Source organism: Onychostoma macrolepis, chromosome 21 (assembly GCF_012432095.1).
Source record: "Onychostoma macrolepis isolate SWU-2019 chromosome 21, ASM1243209v1, whole genome shotgun sequence".
Taxonomy (NCBI): domain Eukaryota; kingdom Metazoa; phylum Chordata; class Actinopteri; order Cypriniformes; family Cyprinidae; genus Onychostoma; species Onychostoma macrolepis.
The window spans coordinates 3,418,518-3,443,181 of NC_081175.1; the positions used below are offsets into that span (position 1 = coordinate 3,418,518).

The following is a 24,664-nucleotide window of genomic DNA, read 5'->3' on the forward strand; positions in this document are numbered from 1 at the left end:
CTTGAATTCAAAATACATTTTTAATTCAATTCTGAAATATGTGCAACTCTTAAATTAAAACAATAAATGAAAATAAAATAATGAAAAAAGACCCAAAGAGAAACAAACAGTTATAGAAAGTTGTACACGTACGTGTTAACATTCTGGTTAAAAACATCCTAAACTAGCCTAAACTAGATTGATGGTCCTAGAAGATGGTCTCCCAGCCTGCCTTGTTATAGAAGGGATTTGACCAGACTGTGACATTCTATCTAAACTAGCTAAAACATGTTTAAACCAGCTAGGACCTTGCTTAAGATTGAGATGATTTCATTTTATTCACTTCTTGTTCTTCGTCACAATTGATGATGAACGTTGGTTTTTAACATAATGAATCATGAATTAAAACACGTATGCACTTCATATTCATCATCATTGTTGATGATAAGCTTTGGTAACACATTGAATCATGAAATAAAACACGCAGCACACACTGGTTCCATAAGCAGTCTATTTGCATAAACACTGACTGTTATTAGAGAAGACCATTTATTTTACGCTAGACGTGTTTGGGGCGTTTTACACGTTTTAAGTACAGTGCTAATAGATTCATGATAAATTGATTCAAAAGCGACCCCTTGTGGTAAATGTAGTAACGACACTTCAGTGCAATATTTTGTCTAATGTTTTTTTTTTTTCATTGTAATTTTATTGTTGATAAAATGGGTTTTTCAAGGATTGATATTCTAATTTTACTAGACCAACTCTATTCTGTATTCTTATATTACTAGACCTCAGTTCACCTTTGAAACCATTTGTCTTTATTTACTTCTCTCCCGCCTCTCAGATGTAGATGTCACAGGTGTTGCTCTTTCTTGGTCTGATAGAGAGATCTACATCTCAGTGTATACTTTTTAGTTGCCTACTGTCTCTCTGAAGCTAGGTGTTCCTCAAGGATCTGTTCTCAGGCCGTTAATATTTTTATCTATATAGTACCCCATTGAAGCTGTTTCAACTACCACTGTTATTCAGATAACATTCAAATTTGCACTCCCTGTAAATCTGCCCCATCCACTCAAACTGATTCAGTTTGACTGATTCTTGCATAAATGGAATAAAAAGATATCTTTTCAATGAAGGCAGCATAGATGTATTCTATAATTTCCCACAATCGTGTGTATTCCCACAATGCCTTGACAGTTGAGCTAAAAAATAAAAAAGGCTTTTTTAAGTTGGGGTTGGTGGTCAGTTTGTGTGAAATGTTTTGTTTTTGACCAATCCCCCATTTTTCCAATTATTATCATTTTTTTTCCAAAAAAATTTTTTTTCTACTAACAAATTAGTATTGAATTAAATATTAATTTAGTTAGCACCAAAGCTCTCTCTAATTTATTGTAGATCTTTAATGTGTTTGTAATAAATGTCAAACCAGAATTTAACGTATTTATTTATTTACTTGCTTACTTACATACTTCAATTTGGTGCAATTTTAACATGAAAGGTGTAGCTATATTTTCAAAGCTCTTTGCAACAAAAGTCCCAAACTGATCACACTGCTATTCAATCTTTCAAAACTCTTATGCTTTCATTAACGTTATGTATGTTTCAATCCACATAATCCTTAGTTTAATTTCAAAACAAACAAACAAAAAAATCTTTGTAATATGTAGCCTAATGAGAACAGTTCAGTACTCTTAACAATCCATTAATTAAACAGCAATCAAGCAAGCGAGTACATTGTAAACTGTGGGAGTTCAGTTTCTTCAACAGTAAATATGACCATCATTGGGTTTACTGGCATTGGCTCCTCTTGGGTGGGGAGAATACTGTGTTATTGTTTTTTTCTTTCTTTCTTCTAGTAGAATTATTGAAACCACAAATCTGCCCCTACTTTTGAGCTGGGAAAGTCTGGGGGGAGAGCGTTGCCCACTGCACTACTGAACCTTCTTGAAAAGTCTATCAAGAGTCTTGACAGGACTTGACCAGATAAACATTTTATTATTAAATCTGATTCTGAATCACTTGATGCATTTCAGTTTTATGACAGTCAGACATTCTTTTCTAATGACATAAAAATAAAAGTTAAGTTAAAATAAAACAACATTTTCTGAGACTTCTTTTATGAAAACGTCATTCCCAAATAGTGTTTAAACACACTAAAGATTAGACAGGCTGTCAATTCATAGTGATCAGCTGTTTACTCACAAAAGTCAGTATACCGAAGTATTTTTTTCTTGCCTGCTTTTGTCTTCCCTGAATTGTGGGAGGAAAACAGTATGTGAGAAGAGCAGTATGTCAGAATTCACAAATATACCTGGATGACTTACTAATTACTACTTTTTAGATTTAGATGAACTCTCTCTACTTTATTACCACATGAGGTCACAATAGAGGATAATGAGCACATGAAGAATGTAGTATGTCTGGATTATATTACATACATTCATACTAGAACATATATATGATGTAATTTTTACAAATTAAAAAATATATTTATTTTAAAATGAATTAATTAATTACCTATTTTAAAATGTAAAAATAAGCCACAATTGCCTCTGGTTCATTAAGGGACTAAAGGACTAAAGAATTATGGAATAACTTTCTGACAGAAGGCTGGTCACAAGATCACGGTGATGATGCATACAGCATTACACTATAGAAATCCAATCTGTAAATCTGCTTTGAAACTATGTGTATCGTGGAATGCATTATCTAAATAAACCTGACTTGAAATCTGTCCAGGCAACATCAAAGACAATACACAAATAAACAAAAAAGGCCCCGCCTGCAACTTAGGATGACGGATGGTGATGAACATTGCGCTGATTTCCTGTACACCATACTCACAAACTTTGCTCTGACTTCCTGTATGCCACACTCCCTCTTTTAGATGGCAAGGAACTTTATGATTCACCAAAATGTTTATGCAAATAGAAGCCTTTTTGGGGACAGTTAAGATGAGATTTTTTTTAGCAGAATGATGACATCAGTGCAGAACCCACAGAAGGTCAAATAAGTACAGAATGATGAGATACAGAATGATGTAATGGTCTCACACAAGACATATACATTTGACAGTAGATATGTGTTTCTCATGCTTTTCTTCACCTTCGATATGAGACAACATCGAAAGTGCTTTTCATCATCAAGCACATTAGATAACAAAATTGTTTTAAGTATGGGTTCATTCTTTGTTCTGTTGTCTCAATTAACAGAAAAACATTGAAATTTGAATTAATTTCATACCAACATTTTTGTGTATTTATTTATATTTAATGTGATGCAATTCTTATCTACACTTTGATAAAATTGTCATATGAAAATAGTTTATTGTATTTAAAAAGAGAATGTCTTTCATTTCAATTTGTTCGTTTATTCATAATTATTTTTGTACATTTATTTTTGATTTATTTAATAGTATACAATTCTTGTCTTCTTTTGCTAAAATGATCATATGAAATAGTTTATTGTATATAAAAAGAGAATCTTTCATGTCAATGTGTTTGTTTATTCATAATTAGCCTATTTTTGTACATTTATTTTTATTTATTTAACGTGATACAATTCTTGTCTTCTTTCGATAAAGTAATCATATGAAAATAGTTTATTGTGTTTAAAAAGAGAATGTCTTTCATTTCAATTAGTTTGTTTATTCATAATTATTTTTGTACATTTATTATTTTTAATTTAATGCTACAATTCTTGTCTTCTTTCAATTAAATTATCATATGAAAATAGTTTATTTAAAAAGAGAATGTCTTTCATTTCAATCGGTTTGGTTATTCATAATTATTTTTTATTTAATATGATACAATTCTTGTCTTCTTTCTGTAAATTATCATATGAAAATAATTTATTGTATTTAAAAAGGGAATGTCTTTCATTTTAATGAGTTTGTTTCGTCATCCAATTAAATAAATACATACATACGTATAAAAACGAAATAAATACTCTTCACTCGTCGATCTCCAGATGTAATTAATTAGAAAAAAGGAGAAGCAATATTTTGCTAAAACTCTGCGACTCTTTTGTTGAGAACTCTTGCAAGAGGTATCTCAGCGTGGACCCCGTCCATTCATCTTTAGAAGTGTGCAAGAGTCCCTGTCCAAGGTATTGCCTGCGATGCTTATTGAAAGTGTTGCTATCATCAAAAGGGACTGTCCCTCGTAAGGTGACTAACACACACACAATTCCCAGCCAGGTGAAGGGAGAGACCCAGGGGAAATTTATAGAGGGCAGATAAACTCTGGCCACCCGCACACACGACACACTCTCATAAGACGAACAGACAAGCACAAAGCTCTGCCATGTGCAGGCACAACACGCTGTCAAGCTCTTCTGCAACCAAGGAAGTCGCTTTTTCCGTATTCTTAGAATTCGGAGTAGACTACAGCAGAGGAAGGATGTGGAGCAATAGACAGTTTGCGTGAGACGTCAAGTGAGGAGTTCAGTGGAAATCGGTATAGTGGTAAAAAGGTATGGTTCTGAGCCAACAAATGTCTTTGTTATAGCGCTTGAACAAGCAGTCAAGAGCTCAGAGATGTGCAGCGCTGCAGGAACAAGACGTCGCAACGCTGGATGGCTCACTGAGATGAAGTAAGTCATTTCTAGAGGGACTTAAAAGACCTCATCTACTATCCTCAGAAAATGAACTACTAAAAACAAGTAGTTTTTAAATTCAATCTCAAATTTAGTCATCAAATTGCTGTTTTACCTTTTCGAGAGCTCTGTTGATTATAGCTGCACAAACTATTATCTTTGTTAACTTCCTACACAACCATTTCTGAAAACAGACACTGTCAGTTTATGAACAAAGAAAGGAGTTTTGCTGAAGAAGCGTCATATAAGCAATGTTTGCTCTGCATAAAATCTCCATGTCACAAATATTGTGACAGACACATGAAGAATGCTTTTTCTGTTCAGTTTGTATTAAGTAAGCGTGGATGCTTTTGGGAAATAACCTTATATGCATGCATAATAAGGACATGGTATTCCCCCCAACAGACACCATCAGTTTCACTTTTTCTGAACAGCTCTTTCAAAAAGAGAAAAGAAAAAAAAAACAGAGAACAGCCACAGAAGAATATGCGAGACTTCGATAGCTGTCGAGGTGGATTATTATTAGCGGACCTGTTAATTATTTACAAATACATTGGTTGCATGATTATAGGACGTTTTGTGGACTACACAGCTGCTGTTATCTAATGGAGAAATGAATATGTGCTGGATATGATCAAGGATTGCTCTGATATCATTTGCTTACTCAGTACTCAGTGTAGAGTCTGTCTAATATCAAAATGCAGCTACATCTGATTACTGGGTCAGTAAAGATTTCACACACTTCAATCAAAAGTTCTTCAAGAAAACTACAAACTATATTTTGTATTTATGAATTTCTATGTCTTTCTTTCTTTCTTTCTTTCTTTTTTTTTAAACATATTTCAACATGAATAAAGTGACCAGGACTGCTTTTGTAAAGTTATTATGCTTTATATTCCATGATGCAGTATACACAGTTCATGTAACAAAATAAAATTTTGTCAAAAACGAGTCTTATACAGTCATTTCTATAGACTCAAATGTTGATTCTAATCACAATTAAACAGACAAATGTTCAAGGAACCCTTTTCATGGTTTTAGAAGCATACTCATTTCTCTTTTGCAAGCTATATTCAATAACACATCTCTGAAAGAAAAAAGTAAACTACTAAATCAAACAAGCAAATGAAGAAATTATTTTATTGAGAATACAGGAAAATTGTTCTAGATTGTTTTATTAAAGTAATAGTTGATCAAATTAAAGATATTGCTTAAAATTGACAAGCCAGATGATCATATGACAATTTTAGACTGCTTTGTTAAGTGCAGTTGAAAAATAAATAATATTAATAACAGCAAGTGTTTCATTCCCTCATTGTGTGAGTGATATGGAAGCCTCTCTGAAAACGGAAAAACTGATCATGGAGGGTCAAAGATGAGACGTCCCATTTTTTGAATACACAGATAGCATATTAAATGCAAGTACTGTGCCTGCTTTAATGTTTCAAGTACCTTTTGTGAACGTAAAATGTCAAAATATGGGTGAAATAGCTAATGTTCCATCGTCATTCGGTGTAACTGATATATTTGTAAAAATGAAACAACATTGTTCTGACCTGTACTTATTAAAATACATAAAAGGAAAAGTGCTCATACTAAATTTTATTGTATTTTAAATGATTAAAAAACACTTGCTGATGGGTAAAACCTAGTGATTTGAAGGATAGTTGTAAAGACTGACAAAGATTTAAAATGACAATGAATTAGTTTTTAGGGGCTGTACTGTGTTCCTGAAATAGAGACTTTTAATGTCTTCTAATGATTCTGGTTCAAATATGCCTGAGTTTTTGCCATAGTCTGTGTCTTCTGCAAATCATGGTAAAAATGTTTGATAGTCAGTATTTTTGCACAAGAAAAATAAAAATTAAACAGGACACATTCAAATATATGGGGAAACTTGGTCACACTTTACATTAGATGGCCTTAACTACTATGTACCTGCATCAAAAAATAAGTACAATGTACTTATTGTGGTCATATTGTATCGCAAAACACTTTTGCTGCTATTGAGGTGTGATACGGGTAGGTTAGGGACAGGTTTGGTGGTATGGGTAGGTTTAAGAGTGGGTTAAGGTGTAAGGTACGGGTCAACAGTGTAATTATGAATGTAATTACAGAAATTAATTACAGATGTAATTACATATAGGTATTTTAAAAAATATAAGTACAATGCAAAAACATGTATGTACACAATAAGTGCATTGTACCAAATGATTTATTTAAATGTAAGTACACAGTAGTTAAGGCCACATAATATAAAGTGGGACAGGAAACTTTTTTAAAGCTGTATTAAACTTTTATTGCTTTGATGCTTGAAAACTCCTTTTGGTGTTTGGTGTTTGACTTTGTGATTAAATCTTTGAACCCAAATGATATGGTTACATTATTATAGACACGGTGAATGTATATTCTGTAAACCAACCGTGACAACATCATGATGTAAAATTAGGGAAATTGTGGACATGAATGTAGAACAGGGAATTCCCACAATACCAACCGGTTCATAATATAACTGCAAAGGGTTTGAGAGATTGCGACAAATATAAAAAACAAACCAACAATCAAATAAACAGATAAATGAAAATAATAGATGAATAAATAAATAACATGTACAATCAAAATAAAATACAACTCTTAAATAATATTACTCTTAAATCTTAAATGCAAAGCTATTACATATACTTTTTATATGTAATAGGGTGAATTCATGTAGTGGGCCTTTAAACTTGATTGCACTGTGCTCAATGGATTTGCACTTTCAGAGTATAACAATGGTCTTTAATTAAATGGACACCATTTCTTTAAATGATCAAATAAATTTGGCTGAAGCAGTATGACCTTGTTGATTGTGGCTACACCTCAAAGAAGGACTCCCTCATCATGAAAGGAAGTATAAGCCCTCTGATGTTCATATTTTCATTTCTAGATTATACGGTTGCTCACTATATGTAAACCGATATTCCTGTGACCTTGAACCTTCACTAATTCTACTCACATTCATTCAATAAACCGATAATCAATTGTTATTTTATAACTGACATGTATAAATGACTTTTTACATAACAAAAATGAATATGCAGTCAGGAATATTAGATACAGAGGAAAAGAAAGAGAAAGCAGAAAGGAAAGCAAGACATGAAGTTGAAGGGGTAGACTCATTCAGTCATCTGGTTTTAGCCAGGTTTCTGTCAGGCATACAATAGAACATTATGCTCTGTAATAATATCCTTTACAAAAAACACTTTCGTAGAAAGGGATCTAATATTCATTAAGCCAAGCTTTATCAATTGTACTAAATTACAAGTTTAACCAAAAGTGTCCCACTTTACCTAAATTTAGATTTAGTTTATGGGCAGGTTAGAGAACTGCTTTAGGGAGTATTTATCATCTTCATTGTTACCTGGCTATATAAATAAATGAAAAATTTAGTTTGGCAAATAAAATAAAGGGTTACACTTTATTTTTAAGGTGTCCTTGTTGTGTAATTATACATTTAAGTACTGAGTAATATATGGTTAGGGTTTGGCTTAGGGTTACTTGCATGTAATTGTGCATAATTCATTGTTATTATAATAGTAAGTGCATGTAACGTGAAACAAGGACACCTTAAAACACCTTAAATTGTTACCTAATAAAGTGAATGTTCAACTTGTTAACTTAAATCAGTTTGGCCTAAACCAACTAAATCGTGTTGACCCAAACAGATTTATTTTGAATTAACTAAATTGAATGTGTAAAAACTTTCTTCAGTTAAGTGAAATAAGGGAAATTCATTTTTGTTTTTTTTCTGTGTTTTAACAGTGCTAGTCACTCTTTCAGAACCTTATCTCATGAATTCATTGCAGTTAGATATATATTCAGTCCACATTATAATTGTTTCAAAGCACAAGATCTTTGTAATATGTAGTGAGAACATTTGGTTTAATCACAAAAACACAGTATGATATTATTTTAGTTTAGTACTTTTAATTCTATGCAGCAAACAATGCAAGATGCATGTTTCAAATCAGTCATGTTGGAGACCATGCAGTTTTACAGGATAGTTAAGTCCATATACAGCTGCATCTCAAAAAATTAGAATATCGTGAAAAAGTTCATTTCTTTTTTAAAAAAGTGAAACTTTCATATATTCTAGATTCATTACATGTAAAGTAAAACATTTCAAAAGTGTTTTTGGGCCACACTTTATATTAGGTGGCCTTAACTACTATGTACTTACATCAAAAAATAAGTACACTGTACTTATTGTGTTCATACTGTATTGCAAAACACTTTTGCTGCTATTGAGGTGTGATACAGGTAAGGTTAGGAACAGGTTTGGTGATATGAATAGGTTTAAGGGTGGGTTAAGGTGTAAGGGATGGGTCAACAGTGCAATTATAAATGTAATTACAGAAATGAATTACAGATATAATTACATATAGGTATGTTTAAAAATATAAGTACAATGTAAAAGCATGTATGTACACAATAAGTGTACACAACACTATAAACTCCTATACCAAATGACTTGCGTTTTTTACGAGTCTCACGAGTCACGAGTCCAAGTCAAGTCCCAAGTCTTTATTTATGTGACTTAAGTGTGACCAAGTGGCAGACTCGAGTTTCCATCTCTGATAAATTCTGGGTATCTCTTGTTCTTTGAAACCACAATAATGGGGAAGACTGCTGACTTGGCAATGATCCAGAAGACGAACATTGACGCCCTCCACAAAGAGGGTAAGTCACAGAAGGTCATTACTGAAAGGTGTGGCTGTTTACAGAGTGCTGTATCAAAGCATATTAAATGCAAAGTCGACTGGAAGGAAGAAATTGGGTTGGAAAAGGTGCACAAGCAACAGGGATGACCGCAAGCTTGAGAATACTGTCAAGCAAAGCCGATTCAAACACTTGGAGAGCTTCACAAGGAGAGAACTGAAGCTGGAGTCAGTGCATCAAGAGTCACCACGCTCAGACGTCTTCAGGAAAAGGGCTAACAAGCCACTTCTGAAACAGAAACAACATCAGAAGCATCTTACCTGGGCTGTGGAGAAAAAGAACTGGACTGTTGCTCAGTGGTCCAAAGTCCTCTTTTCAGATAAAAGTAAATTTTGCATTTCATTGGGAAATCAAGGTCTGGAGTCTGGAGGAAGACTGGAGAGGCACAGAATCCAAGCTGCTTGAAGTCCAGTGTGAAGTTTCCGAAGTTAGTGATGATTTGGGTGCCGTGACGTCTGCTGGTGTCGGTCCATTGTGTTTTATCAAGTCCAAAGTCAATGCAGCCGTCTACCAGGAGATTTTGGAGCACTTTATGCTTCGATCTGCTGACAAGTTTTATGGAGATGTTGATTTCCTTTTCCAGCAGGACTTTAGCACCTGCCCACAGTGCCAAAACCACTTCCAAGTGGTTTGCTGACCATAATATTACTGTGCTTGATTGGCCAGTGAACTCGCCTGACCTGAACCTTATATGGAATCTATGGGATATTTTCAAGAGAAAGATGAGAAACAGTCGATCCAACAATCCAGACGAGCTGAAGACTCAATAGTGCCTCAGCAGAGCCACAGACTGATCGCTTCCATGCCACGCCTCACTGATGCTGGAGTTTGTGCTAAAGGAGCCCAGACCAAGTATTGAGTGCATAAATGAACATACTTTAAAGAACTTGAACTTTTCTGTTTTGCAAATCCTTTTTTTGATTGATCTTTTTTTGATTGATCTAATATTTTGAGATACTGGATTTTTGACTTTCATGAGCTGTAAGCTCTAATCATCAAAATTAAAACAAAAAACTTTTGAAATAATTTACTTTACATGTAATGAATCTAAAATATTTGCAAGTTTCACTTTTTTTTTATTTTTAAAGTTTAACTTTTTCAAGATATTCAAATTTTTTGAGATGCACCTGTTGGACAAAGGTGCAATTTTTGTTATTTTAGCTGTTGACTAAAACATATTCAAGTTACAGTTATATAATGAATATGGGTATGAGCTTTAATTTGATGGTATTCTCATCAAAATTGGAGGAAATATTAAGGAATTACAGTTTAATATGTACCTCCCCATTTTTAAGGGGACCATAAGTAATTGGACAATTGACTCAAAAGCTGTTTCATGGACAGGCGTAGGCTATTCCTTCGTTATTTCTAGCATATTAAGCAGGTAAAAGTTCTGGAGTTGATTCTAAATGTGCCATTTGCATTTGGAAGCTGTTGCTGTGAACCCACATCATGCGGTCAAATGATCTCTCCATACAGGTTAAACAGACAATTGTTAGGCATCTAAAACAAAACAAATCCATCAGAGAGATAGCAGGAACATTAGAAGTGGCCAAATCAACAGTTTGGTACATTCTGAGAAATAAAAAAGATCACACTGGTGAGCTCAGAAACATAAAAAGGTCTGGATGTCCACGGAGGACAGCAGTTGTGGATAATTGGAGGATCCTCTCCATGGTAAAGAAAAACCCTTTCACAGCATCCAGCCAAGAGAAGAACACTCTCCAGGAGGCAGACATGTATATTGTGTAAACAAAATATTAAAAATGAACATTTTATTTATGATTATATTTATTTGTCCAATTACATTTGAGCCCCTGGAAATGGGGGTCAAAATGGTTGTAATTCCTAAGCATTTTATGTTATATTTTTGTTCAACCCCTTGAATTAAAGCTTAAAGTCTGCATTTCAATTTCATCTTGACTGTTTCATTTTAATTCTATTCTGGTGGCATACAGAGCCGAAATTATGAAAATTGTGTCAGTGTCCAAATATATATGAACCTAACTGTTTATCTATAGAAATGTACAGATTTACCAAATAATGAATTAAACTTTCATAGACAAACATTAAACTAAATGAGAAGAGAGCTAAATTAAAAGTTTGATAGCAATATGATTTACATTTACAAAGGCAGTTACTGTAAATGAAAAGTTTGCATAGATGATTTGTCATCACTTATTTGTGTTGTGAAAAAGAAACTTGAGATTAGTACTAAGAGTTTTGAAAACTTACAACTTGCCTGTGAAAACTGCACCAATAAAAATAAATAAATAATGTAACACACACAATACATCTGATCATATTGCTGCAAAGAACCTATATTTTTTGCATAGCATAGCAGTTTCTACCAACAAATCATTGTAAATAAGAAATTTTATGCATTTATAACATTTAATACACATGCCAATTTGCCCACATGACAGTTATAAAAAAGGACATTTAGTTTGGAAAGTTTAATGTTTTTTTTTTATTTTTTTATTTATTAGCCTATTTTTGATTTTGATTTTTGGCAACATTTGTGCAAGTGAACTTTGACTCAAAACCTCAGAAAAACTTGATCCCGCTATTCCAATTAGATAAAACAAATACATGAATGAATGAAATAATATATAACTTTCTGAATTTCAAGACAGCCAAATACTATCTGCAGATACCATAGAAATGAATGAAGCAGTGCCCTAAACTGAATATTATCGGTTGCGAAACTTTTCAATATATAGCTCACTCCAAAATAAACATTTGGCGCAGACCGATCGGTGTTTGACATCAAAGTACCGCGAGAGCATGCGGCTCCTTTTATGCATTCGAATCACTCTCGCGGTACTTTGATGTCAAACGCCGATCGCCGCTTTAAGCCGAACACGCCCACTGTTAAGTTCACGTGACGCAGAGGATGCGCACGAAAATTATCGTCCGGATAGAAAACACGCAGGAAAATGTCTGAGAAGGGTAAGCACCATGCTTTTCTTATTTTATCACTTAATGCACATTTAAATAATACTGCATATTACCAAATGTCTGTGTTTGACGTTATAACAAGCCTAATCCTCACGAAAGGACCTTCAGAGTTGCTGAATTACGATTACACACGTGTAAACACACGTCCTTCAGTAGGCTATGTAGAACAGTTTACATTAAAATACATATTTTAACCGCGTATAGAAGCAATTTAAACGATAAAGAGATATTATTTTAATTGCATAGCATTTAAAACGTTGTAACACGCATATTCACACACTAGCAAAGCACAGAAAGTCACATGCAAAACCAATTAATGTTTGTGGCGTGAGTCATGTTACCCACACACCCCTCGTCCTTTATATGTGATTATATAAGAGAAACCTTGGATGTGCCTACTAGAACAGCAAAAATAATGAGCTCCTAAAAGCCTGCTGGAATTATCCTGTCAAGGACAGAGAAACATTTGCTTGACACCCAAAAAGATCAGTATACAAACAAAATCTCCAAAAGCTTTTTTGGAGATCCACCCTAAGAAGAAGACTTCAGGCTTTGCATTATTAGCAATGATATAGACATTGTGAGTGTTCCAAGTCATACTCAGGACATGTTAAACTTGTTTTGTCATGACATGTCAAACTCATCTCTCTTTACTTCAGATGCATGTGAAAGCGATACTGTGGTCTGTCTGTTGGCTGCAGTAGCGTGCTATTTCTGTGACTGGCTTATGTCTGGAATCCAGCAAGGTTAAATCATTAGCCAGGGTTATCACGTAAAGATGCTGAGTGCTCACAGTGATAGTTCTCTCTGGGAGCTCCTGTATCCCACCTGGATGGAGAACAGTGCCATTGCATTTAATCTGCTTGTTTTTCTGGTTTTTCTAACTGCTTTTCTCCTTGACCTTGCGCTGTATCAGCCAGTGTTTCTACCCACAACAGTACATTAAAGTAGACTTAATGCTTACTTTAAACTTGCTTCTACGCCTTCAGGTATGACTCAACATAACAGCAACAATGACATGCATGCAATTAAAAAAATATATATATATTCAATTCAATTTTCAATTCAAGTTTATTTGTATAGCGCTTTTTACGATACAATCGTTGCAAAGCAGCTTTACAGAAAATTAAGTTTTTACTATACACATATATATACATATATACATACATGCATACACATATGCACACATGCACACATATATACACATACATGTGTGAAGAAGAAACCCAATATATTTAAGTTATGACAGACTTAACTTGGTAATTGTGTATGTTGTATATGTAATATACATACAATATAAAACATACAATATAAAAATTTGAATAGGTTTTCAATTTCTGTTTTAAAATGAATTGTGATATTTTTATGTAGGCATAAAGTAAATACATAATGAAAAAAAAAAAAGAGTCTCATTAAAATAAACTAACAAATTAAATTCTTCAAAAACAAAAAAACCTTACTAAGTAGTTTGGTATAGTCTTTTACCAAAAAACAAATAAATACATAAAATTACAAAAAGCAATAAACAAATGAAAGTATAATTTAAATAAATAAATACATTTAGAACATTTGTGCTCAACATCAAAGAGAGGCAAGAATACATTTTGCTTTTCTTCATTGTGGTCTCATTTGTCACCCTTTTGTAGCATGAAACAGCCTTATCTGGAATATTGAAACTTGTGGTTTGTAAGTCAGTACTAATTTAAATGTTACATAAATTGGATCTTCTTGTGTTATGACAGACACTGAAACCTTTGATGTGATGGAACTGGCAGAGCATGTCAAGAAACAAAGATGGTGGAACAAAATGTTCGGCAAAAATAACTCTGGACCTGTTGCTGAGAAGTACTCCGTTGCAACACAGTTGGCCATTGGAGGAGTGAGCGGCTGGTAAGTCATTATGAATGTTGATGCGTATCAAAACACTGAGTAGAGTATAAGTAAACCGCTTGCTCTTGTGCTTCTATTAGGTGTGCAGGGTACTTGTTTCAGAAAGTTGGGAAGCTGGCTGCATCGGCTGTCGGAGGCGGCTTCTTTTTGCTCCAGGTAAACTGTAAAAACCAAGTGCTTATCATAATTATGTTGAGAGTGTATATTATTTATGATTGTTTAAAGATATAAGCAATCTCCAATACATTTTCAGATAGCTCATCACACAGGCTACATTCAAATAGACTGGAAAAGAGTTGAGCGAGATGTGAACAAGGCAAAGAAGCAGCTGAAGCTGAGTTCAGACAAGCCTCCTAAAGAAGTGAGAACAAAGTTTAATGAGGTAAGAAAATACTGTTGGAATTTGTATTTGCATTTATGTAATTGTAATATTCTGTTTCCTCATGTGCTCCAAAACACACACACTCATTGTAAACCGCTATCACGTTAGATCATGGTATTGTAATTGATATCAAATTGTGTATATTTGCTTATTGAGAAAAAAAATGCAACCGAATGCATAATATTGTATGCACTCCTTTTTTCCCCTCGACTGCCAGTCAGACTCTCAACAAGCCACACACACACACACACACACACGCATATTGAAGAAAATGTCAGAGAGGCTGATGCCAGTTCTTGATATCAGTTCTTAAATCCCAAGTCTAATTTTTTAGACTGTGCCTTTTTACATGAGTAAAACTTTCAGTAATCCAATCCAGAAATGTACATTTACCTCAGAAAAGTTGTCCAATGTTTATAGTTTAATTAGCTAAAACACTAAAGAGTAGCTTATTTACTTAAACTGTTAATTATTTGTTTACGCATGTCTTAAATGTCATGATACGTTTCTTATAATACGTGTGGGGTATTATATTCATAATTGTAATTTTAGTATTACATTAATGCACCAAGTAATAGGGTTCCCTGTATAGTTTACAGCATTAGTTGATTTTTTTCCACTAGGAGATTTTCATATGTACCTGAAGTATTTACAAATGAATCGATATCAGATCCATTTGTGTGATACCATACACCGTGATAATTTCTCAGATGGTTACCCTGAAAAATCTAAAACCCTAATCTAAGAAAAAACATTCAGGTCATATTAAAACTTTTTTTAAAATATTTTTGCCCCCACAACCGCATCAGTGAGAATTTGGGTGAAATGTTGTTACTTGGCATGTCAACTACATCAGAATGGTCCACAAATTAGTCGTCTTTTTTTCTAAGCAAAATACAATTTCTTACTTTTTTGTTCTCTTGATTTTGGGGAGAAAATAAGGTTTGACTAGATTGACCCAGACATTATTTGCCAAACATTTCATCTGATATTTGTAATGCTGCAGTCACACTAGGCTTTGTGCACATGAAAAGTCACACTTTAAGTTAACATATAATACACCCAACATGTAAAAATATGCAATATATTGCACTTTACTGCAAAACTTGCAGCTTTGGTCACGTCTTTACGTGATGTGAATTTGCTGGTCAGAGTTCACCATAAATAAATTTTGGAGCACAGTGAAGTTTGAATGAACTTTGCATGAGTTTCCAGTCTCCTGCCTTCACATGTGTATGAATGGACATGACTGGGACGAAGAGTGTGCTGATACCTACTGTCATTGATTTTCAGCAGGGACTGTGCCCTTGTGTTGAATTAATTTAAATGTTTTCTCTCCACGTAGGTGCAAGTTTTTGTCAAGAACAACATTGTTCTCACAGGAGGTTTCGCTGGTGGATTTCTGATTGGTCTGGCTTCATAGGATCTCTCTCATTGTTACGTCTTAAACTCTGAGGATGTCATCAAACATCAGATTACAGCTTATGTGTGATATTGCAGCTTGTATTTAACTCAGCACTCCTTTATTAGATCAACAGTAGAATGTTAGGACGTGATCATAAGGAAACATTTAAGAATGTATGCTTTCAGTTTTTTTGATTGTGCATTGATTTAGTTTGTACTTAAAGCCCCTGTTACATTTTTGTTTATTTGAACATTTTGCTATATTATTTTGGTACAAACTATTTTTGACACAAGACTTAAGTCAGTTTGTTTAAGCATGTAAATAGTTAAAACATTTGAAATTGGCCCTTTAAAAACTCATATCTAAACTTGCGGTTTTATGTCATTGTGATTAAGCTAAGTGCATTTAATTGTTCAAACTTGATGTTCAAACTTTTTGTATTAAATCTGGACATTACTTCAAAGACCAAGGGGTCAATAAAAGTTGTAATTTTAATTAATAATGACAGAAATGTTCAAAGTAAATAGACAATCAGGTTTTAAACAATTCTGGTTTGCCTTTTCGTCTTTTTTTTTTGTTTTGATTGTTGTATTGATATTTATGAAATACATTTCATCTATTTTCCTAAATTGCAGCGAATGCTCAGCACATCATGATATAATATTCCACCTATATTAAGTCCAGTTAGTATTCCAGATGTTGAATTCATACCTAAACTGTATTACTAGGTTGAATAAATAGTGAGAGCCAGAGACAGTTTGATGATTTAATGAAAGTTTGATTGTAAGAATGAAGACACAAGTGGAAGATGACAGTGATCAGTCCACACAATTATATAGTCTTTGAAGAATATGTATTCCATATGTCCATGAAAGTCGTCTCCGATCTCTTGCAGCAAATATACATGCGTACTGTTTAGCTTTCTATTAAATGATTGTCTTTGTGTCTGTAGATTTGTGTTCCTTGGCAAATCCAGAGCAGCAGACAGAGTTTTCTCCTGCATGGACTTCACAACACTTCCTCATGGCTTGAATCACATCCTCACAAAGGCTTTCAATGTATTTGTTGGCTGTTAAAAATACAAAAGTCATAAAATGGTTAAACTGCTAGCCTGTAGTCTTCATGCAAAGCAAGGTTAAACTGACACCGAGATCATAAAGCTACCTTGTAAACATTTCTGTATGGCACATGCCTGTTTTTGACAAGGATCTTTCTGTGGCATCTTATTTTAAGATACGTACAGCCAAACTGCAGCTTCGAGGAATAATTCCAGTTAAATCTGTCACTTTTTGGTAAACATAAACAGCGACGTCACCGGCGTGCAGCTGACGGTGCAACTCTAAATTTCTTCCGGTTAGAAAACACCCTCATCTTCAACATGCTTGACATTAACCATTCTTTTTAGATTGATATGTTTTTAGACTTTACAAATAATAATAATAAAATGCTGTTTTATAAGAGAAGTCACGGACAGTTTTGCGACAGATAGGATTCAGGATAAGAGCCGCAAAGTTTGCCATCTTCCAGTAATAAGACTATCTAATAGTGATCTCGATTTATGTTGAGGGAACAACACTCCTTTTTGTGGCTTTTTAAGCTTATGCTTTATTATCAGCGAAGTAAACGGAACATATCAGAACTGCAGGACGTTTCACATTCGGTGTAGTGGCTCTGTGTTGCCCTCTAGTGCAGGAGATATGCGCTACAGCATCATGAACCACGAGCAGTGTTGACATCTGTAGCGTTTCTTAATGAACATAAAAATTATCGGTCATAATAATAATAATAATAATAACAACGATAAACTGTAAGAATAGCCTACACAAATAAAGAGGAAAAAAAGAAAAGTAAATCAGGGTATAGCCTACGTGTATACTGGATTATATGTCATTCATCATTAATTCATTCATATATATATTTTTTTGTTGTTGGATACATTAAGTGTACAATGAGCCAAAGGTGATCCAGTGACCTTCAGTAACTGTTGATTGAAGTCTGGACAAAAATATTTCAGACCTAAAAGACTATGGGCATGTAGTAATGTCATTGCTACAGTATTTTCATGTTTAATAATGTTTGTTCATATAATGCAGGGTTTCCCAAACATATTTGTCAGTCAAACCCCTTTGACATTAACTATTTACTTGAAATATTTAAGGAAGTTAAAAGTTTAATAATTTAACCACACATTCACACGTTTACAGTTCAATGTTGCTTAATGGTCACATTGACATACAGATGAAGTTCAAGTGTTTAAATTGATTTTACATTTTTATGATATAATTAATTATTATTATTATTTATTATTATTATTATTTTATCAACTCACACTGCAGTTCTTAGCCTACATTAAGCCCAGTTTTGGAAACCCATGGTTTAATGTAATGTTTAATGCATTTTATGATGTTGATATGAAAAAAAATTGAATATATTTGATTTGTCTTTGCTTTTTATATCAATATGATGTGTTTAATAGTAACATTAAAAGAGTTAAATAAAAAGAAGCCTAGATAATCGAAAAAGTAGTCAGAATACATTACCTAAAATGAGTAACCTGGATTATATTACAAACTACAGTTTTCAATTACAATGATCAACTACAATGTGTAAGTAATCTACCCATCTCTGTCTGTATTGTAAAAAGTGCTACACAAATAAAAGTGACTTGTGGTATGTCAGAATGGAATTTTAAATAGCCTAGTATTTAATTATTTGAAAGACCTATCTGTGAATGGCAAGTTACTGTGCTATTTTTCTAGTCAATTAAGATTTGCACTTTTTACTAGCCGAAATTCAAAATTTGATATGAAGAATTTGATGTCTGTGGGTGAAGCCATTGTTCATATCAAGAATTTGAGTTTTTTGCTGGTGATATCAAGAATTACCATTATGTGACAAGTAAAGATTACATTCCTGAAATCAAGAATTATCATTTTAATAAAACATATGTCCCTTCCCGGTCACCGTAAGTCAGCTGATTGCCATGTGATTTTTCCCCCTCCGGTTTCCTGTCGGAAGGAATTGAATGTAGCGCATGCGCTTTGCTGTTGTGGAAGTGTTGTACAGTGATAAACGCAAACAAATCAGAGGAAACATAAAGTGTTAGATTGTACTTCATATAATGGCAGTGAACGCTGTGCATTTAGAGTCAGACGCATTTCTAGTCTGTATGAATCATGCTCTGAGCACGGAGAAAGAGGAAGTAATGGGGCTCTGCATTGGCGAGGTTTGAATTTCTTGTGCTTGTGATGTGTTGTTTTGTATAAATTTGCGTGAACGACAACAGCTGTGTTTATGAAACTCTGTAAATGACCAACAGGTGGACACAAACCGCATTGTGCACATTCATTCTGTCATAATTCTGCGTCGATCAGACAAGAGGAAAGACAGAGTGGAGATATCACCAGAGCAGCTGTCAGCAGCGTCCACCGAAGCGGAGATATCCTTCACATACTCTCTCTTACATATAGTATATGCATTATTTTTGGTTTAATAATCTTTTTACATTTTTTTATGTTTTTTTTCTTATTATTTTTCTTCATTCTGCAACACATAAACATTGTAGTAAAAACCTGGTTCTATAGCAGTAGCATGCTTTTGGACAAGTACCACGGTAATACCATGGTATTTCTTAGGCTGAAGAACCATGTAACTAACTACATTACTTAGATGTGGTAATCATTCAGTACCATGGCATGCATCAAACACTACCACTGATTTGTTTTGAAATGTATAATGTTCTAGGTAACCGTTTCAATAATAGCTTTCAATACCAAACATTGCTATAATATTTAATACTTTTTAGCAGAAAGTCATGAAACTTTGACTCATGTTTTCATACAACTCCATTTGGGACATTTTGCAACATGCAATAAAAGCAAGAATCTGTGATTAGTTAATTATTTTTAACCTCAATTTAACTGAAAAAAAATATATAAAAAATAAAGTCCAGATCTGTCTCCTGTTGAAAATGTATGGGGCGTCGCAAAGAGGAGAACAATGATGACAACGGACTGTTGAGCAGGTCAAGTCTTGTACTGGGCAAAAATTTCACCTGCAAAATTGCAGCAACTAGTATGCTAATCAGAAACAATTAAAAATGGAATTAAAAGGAACAGTGATGCAACGCCGTTAAAATCATGCCTCTGTGCCAACTTTTTTTGGAGTGTGATGCAGCCATTTCAATCAATTTTTTTTTTTATATTTGAAAAATACAATTAAGTTGGTGAGTGAAAGCTTGGGAGATGTTTTCTCTGAACTTTTGTCAGTTAATTAAAGTTCAAAGAGAATGAACAAATCACAGATTCAAGTTTTTATTGCATTTTACAAAATGTCCCAACTTTTCTGGAAACAGGGTTGTACAGAACGCATAAAAATCTAATATTCAAAATGTAGTTTATGCTTGTAAATAAAGAACATTAGGATTTTGAAACTATATAAAAAAAAAAAGAACTGTGATGCAGTATTCTGCACTATTTCTAGGTCACCAGTCAAGCAAATTTGTAACATTTACAGATCACGCTGAATAATAGAGACTGAAATTGAAAGTTTTTAATTAAAAGATTGATCACTAGTTGACTAGTGGTTTCAGACATTTGGACCCCATTATGTTCATATATCAATGCACATCATTTACTGATTCACAAAGCCTTAATATAATGTTCAAAATGATTCTTAATGAAATATGTCATAAAGCATAATCCTGATGTTATTTTAGCCCATTTTCTTAATATGAGGCACAGGTTGGCTGAGATGACAGGACGTCCCATGAGAGTTGTGGGCTGGTACCACTCTCATCCACACATCACTGTGTGGCCATCACATGTTGGTAAGTTTTTTTTTTTTTTAATTAATGCATGGAATTATGCATTATTATCTTCCCTTTATTTGAATAAAATTCCAATTATTCTTGCATTATACAGATGTTAGGACTCAAGCAATGTATCAGATGATGGATCAGGGTTTTGTAGGACTCATCTTCTCATGTTTTATAGAAGATAAAAACACAAAGGTATGTGAAGCCCATCATCTTGAAGAGATTCTGAAGAGTTATTATTTTATTGTCACGTTTTTACCATGACTTTTCTTTCTGTTTCTCTTGTAGACTGGTAGAGTCCTGTACACCTGTTTCCAGTCAGTACAAGCCCAGAAAGGCTCAGAGTAAATAATCTGCTTTGTATTTAAATGAATAACTGAAAGCTTTACATTTTTAGATTTGCAACTCAGATCCATACATCATACTTAGACGTAATTTGTATTTGTCTACAAACTAATTTCATGCATTTGAGCATGCGACTTTAGATTATTCGTTTATTAAGTTCCATAAACAAAAATCTAAATGTGTGTGTGTCCACACTTGACTGGTAGGGCATGTTTTGTTTATCTGATCTCTCAGTATTTGATGAGAAATAGATTTTGTGCAGTGTTTTTGCTCATAAATATGGAAATTGCATTCTTTGCTTATGACAAGGTATGAGCGGATTGAGATCCCCATTCATGTAGTCCCACATGAAGCCATCGGGAAAGTATGTCTGGAGTCTGCCGTGGAACTGCCCAGAATCCTCTGTCAAGAAGAACAGGATACATACAGAAGGATTCACAGGTATTCCTTGTGGATATGTTTCAGATTGTTTAACTTAGTAAATGGTTACTCGGGACCTCATGCAATCATTTTTTTGCATCAATATTTCAGTTTAACTCATCTGGATCCAATCACAAAGATACATAATGGATCAGGTAATTATGAAATCTACTTTGTATTTCCTGAAGGAATAAAATAGTCATGACACTTGTTTTCTTATTTGCACACAAATGAATGTGTTACAGGATCTTTTCAGTGTGAAGCAGCTGTAGATTGTTAAATAAGATCAGTCAAACACATTCCATATGCAAACGGCATAGAAGATCAATTATTCAATTAATAATGCAAATTAGTTTTCAAATAAATTATAATTTGTCAATTAATATATTATTTATATTGTTGTGTATAGTGTGGGACTAACCTTGTTTATTTCACAAATGTGAAGTGTGTAACATTCAGAACCATTTTTTTTTTACAGTTGTGCTTTTGTAATTTGCATGTATGTGTGCTTCTCAGTGTTCACTAAAAACCTGTGCAGTCAGATGTCGGCCATTAGCGGCCCGCTGCTGCAGTGGCTGGAAGATCGACTGGAACAGAACAAACAAAGTATCATCCAACTCCAGAAGGAGAAAGAGCAACTGACACAAGAACTGGCTTCATTATAAGGAGAATAGTTCTTTTTTTTTTTTTTTTTGCATTTCTTAAGTTTTTGCACTGAAAGCACTGTTTTTTTCTGGCCTGCTGCCACATTTTGATCAGGAATCACTGGGAGGGCAAAGACAGGATGTCTGTAATTTTACATTTTGGCACCTCAGCGCATATATATATATATATATATATATATATATATATATATATATATATATATATATATATATATATTATATATTATATATGTGTGTGTGTGTATTACATGCTGGTATCTCTAGTAGTAGTATGTATACTCACTGAATATTCTTAAAAAGGTTGTTGGTTGCTTTATCTTCTTTTTTCTCTATTACGGATTTGATTTTGATGGTTCTGTAAACGTGACAGTGACAGACATTATTTAATGAAGCTATTTTTTCTTTTTTATATATAAGCTGTAAATCTCTGAATGTACATACATGCCAATTTAAAATGACAGTGTGAAATAAAAGGGAGAATCTCTAAATATTATGATTCTTTAAACAATATATGATCATGAAATCTAGAGCGACTTACATTATAATTACAGAATATTTCTTTTCTCTCCTTAACTAAATTCATTTTGGAATCTGTGTTTAGAAATCAAACCTCTAGCATCTTAAACTCTGTAACACTTTGAAAACATCTATATTCATTTTTGTCATTTACATGCAGATTTTCAGTCTAGACTTGTTGCTGAATGTTTCTGTGAATGTCAAGTAGCTTCCTGGTTGAACAGTCTGGCACTTAGACTAGAAGTAGAAAAGGTGTCATAAAGATTAGCTTTTCCAGATGAAATACAGATATGAATATTTTAGCTGGTAGTTTGGAAGAACTGAAAGTGGGTTGAGGGTTGTTTTAACTGTAGTCCTGTCCAACACTCTGTTGTTTTTAGAATATTATTTAGAATATTAAGTTAAGCCACACTAATCTTTACTTACTGTATTAATGTAAAACTAATTGCATAGCATCACTATGTGTGGCAATAAAACGTGACCCTGGACCACAAAACCAGTCTTAAATCGCTGGGGTATATTTGTAGCAATAGCCAAAAATACATTGCATGGGTCAAAATTATTGCTTTTTCTTTTATTCCAAAAATCATTAGAATATTAAGTAAAGATCATATCCCATGAAGATATTTTGCAAATTTACTACTGTAAATATATCAAAACGTCGTTTTTGATTAGTAATATGCATCGCTAAGAACTTCATTTGGACAAATTTAAAGGTGATTTTCTCAATATTTTGATTTTTTTGCACCCTCAGATTCCAGATTTTCAAATAATTGTATCTCAGCCAAATATTGTGCTATCCTAACAAACCATACATCAATGGAAAGCTTATCTATTCAGCTTTCGATAAATTGGCACTAAAGACTGGTTTTGTGGTCCAGGGTCACAAATATGATTCCAACTCGAAACCCAATAGTCACATGTGGTTTTATTTGTTGTCACTAGGTGGCACAAGTGTCCCTCGTTCAACTGCAGACAGTTTTATTGAACAGACAGACCGGAATCTTTTTAGATGTGAAACTGGTCAAGCAGAGCAGACTGAATACGCTTACCTAGAGGTGTATAAAAATATAATTATACGTGATCAATAATGATAACATTTTGTGTCTTTAATATTTGTTGTATTTACTGTTGTATAAAAGCAGTAAGTCACTCAAGGCTGGACTATATCATTCACCAAACAGATACGAGTGCAGTTGAGTTTCTTCATGATATTTATTGTTGGAAAATGAGCTGTGTTTTGATGCGATCAGTCTGAAGCGATCTCACATTGCTCTTGTGGTGACAGTGGTTTATGGAAATGGCCCTCATGCTCACATACTCTTGACAATATTTTTACAGCACTTCTGTCCTCGAGAAATGAAATCTCACGCACCGAACCAGGTCTCTAGATATTGTCCAACATATGGAAGTGCAAATTCTCATATAGAGTAAATATCCTTTATTTTATCCGATATTGCTAGGTACAGTGGACCGTAAAGTTATACCATTTTGTATCAAGGCGAGGTCTAACACTCCACTGAAATAGAACGGCTTGTGTGTGTGTGTGTGTGTGTAAAAGCACTTATCCTGGGATTGGAAGCAAGCAGATAATATTAAAGATGTGCTCTGAGACTGATGGAGCGAGCAAAGACGTCTCTCCCTCCTTGCACATCAACATACTGGTTATTACTCCTGGCAGAACACTGCCATTTATTTAGTGTGAAGGCAAGTTGACTGTAAACCTGAAGCCTCTATAAATCTGAAATGGTGGCTGGGGGAAGGGGTTCTGTCTGTCTGTGTGCAGGAAGTAAGTTTATGAGTGTGTGTTTGGAGGGCATTGTGTTTGATGAGATGCCTAAGGGACCTTGGGCCCCTGGATATATTTATGGCAGAGGGGCCAATGAGGTAGTGGACAATGATGTCCCAGAGGCTGACAGTGTTTAATT

The 24,664-nt window shown here is 33.8% G+C and overlaps 3 protein-coding genes across 5 annotated transcripts; 2 read left to right on the forward strand and 1 right to left on the reverse strand.

Moving 5' to 3' along the window:
* The first annotated feature begins 12,156 nt into the window (after positions 1–12,156).
* Positions 12,157–16,726, forward strand: fundc2 (fun14 domain containing 2). Of its 2 annotated transcripts, none has more exons than XM_058758827.1 (5): positions 12,157–12,288; positions 14,040–14,187; positions 14,268–14,343; positions 14,441–14,569; positions 15,915–16,726. In XM_058758827.1, exons 1-5 carry the CDS (start codon positions 12,276–12,278, stop codon positions 15,990–15,992), a joined length of 444 nt encoding a protein of 147 aa, XP_058614810.1. In that variant the 5' UTR covers positions 12,157–12,275; the 3' UTR covers positions 15,993–16,726. The 2 variants fall into 2 exon arrangements, with proteins under 2 accessions (XP_058614810.1, XP_058614811.1); XM_058758828.1 differs by lacking the exon at positions 12,157–12,288 and adding an exon at positions 13,141–13,286.
* Positions 16,727–18,659, reverse strand: cmc4 (C-x(9)-C motif containing 4 homolog (S. cerevisiae)). The gene is made up of 2 exons (XM_058758829.1): positions 17,139–18,659; positions 16,727–17,043 (listed from the first exon to the last, which is right to left on the reverse strand). The coding sequence occupies exons 1-2, from the start codon at positions 17,194–17,196 to the stop codon at positions 16,901–16,903; spliced, it is 201 nt and encodes a 66-aa protein (XP_058614812.1). The 5' UTR covers positions 17,197–18,659; the 3' UTR covers positions 16,727–16,900.
* Positions 18,660–18,962: 303 nt separating this feature from the next.
* On the forward strand, positions 18,963–22,868 carry brcc3 (BRCA1/BRCA2-containing complex, subunit 3). 2 transcript variants are annotated; one of them, XM_058758826.1, is made up of 8 exons: positions 18,963–19,200; positions 19,294–19,413; positions 20,715–20,802; positions 20,897–20,985; positions 21,079–21,134; positions 21,445–21,576; positions 21,667–21,710; positions 22,034–22,144. In XM_058758826.1, the coding sequence occupies exons 1-8, from the start codon at positions 19,096–19,098 to the stop codon at positions 22,045–22,047; spliced, it is 648 nt and encodes a 215-aa protein (XP_058614809.1). In that variant the 5' UTR covers positions 18,963–19,095; the 3' UTR covers positions 22,048–22,144. The 2 variants fall into 2 exon arrangements, with proteins under 2 accessions (XP_058614809.1, XP_058614808.1); XM_058758825.1 differs by having other exon boundaries at positions 18,964–19,200; positions 22,072–22,868.
* Positions 22,869–24,664: the final 1,796 nt, after the last annotated feature.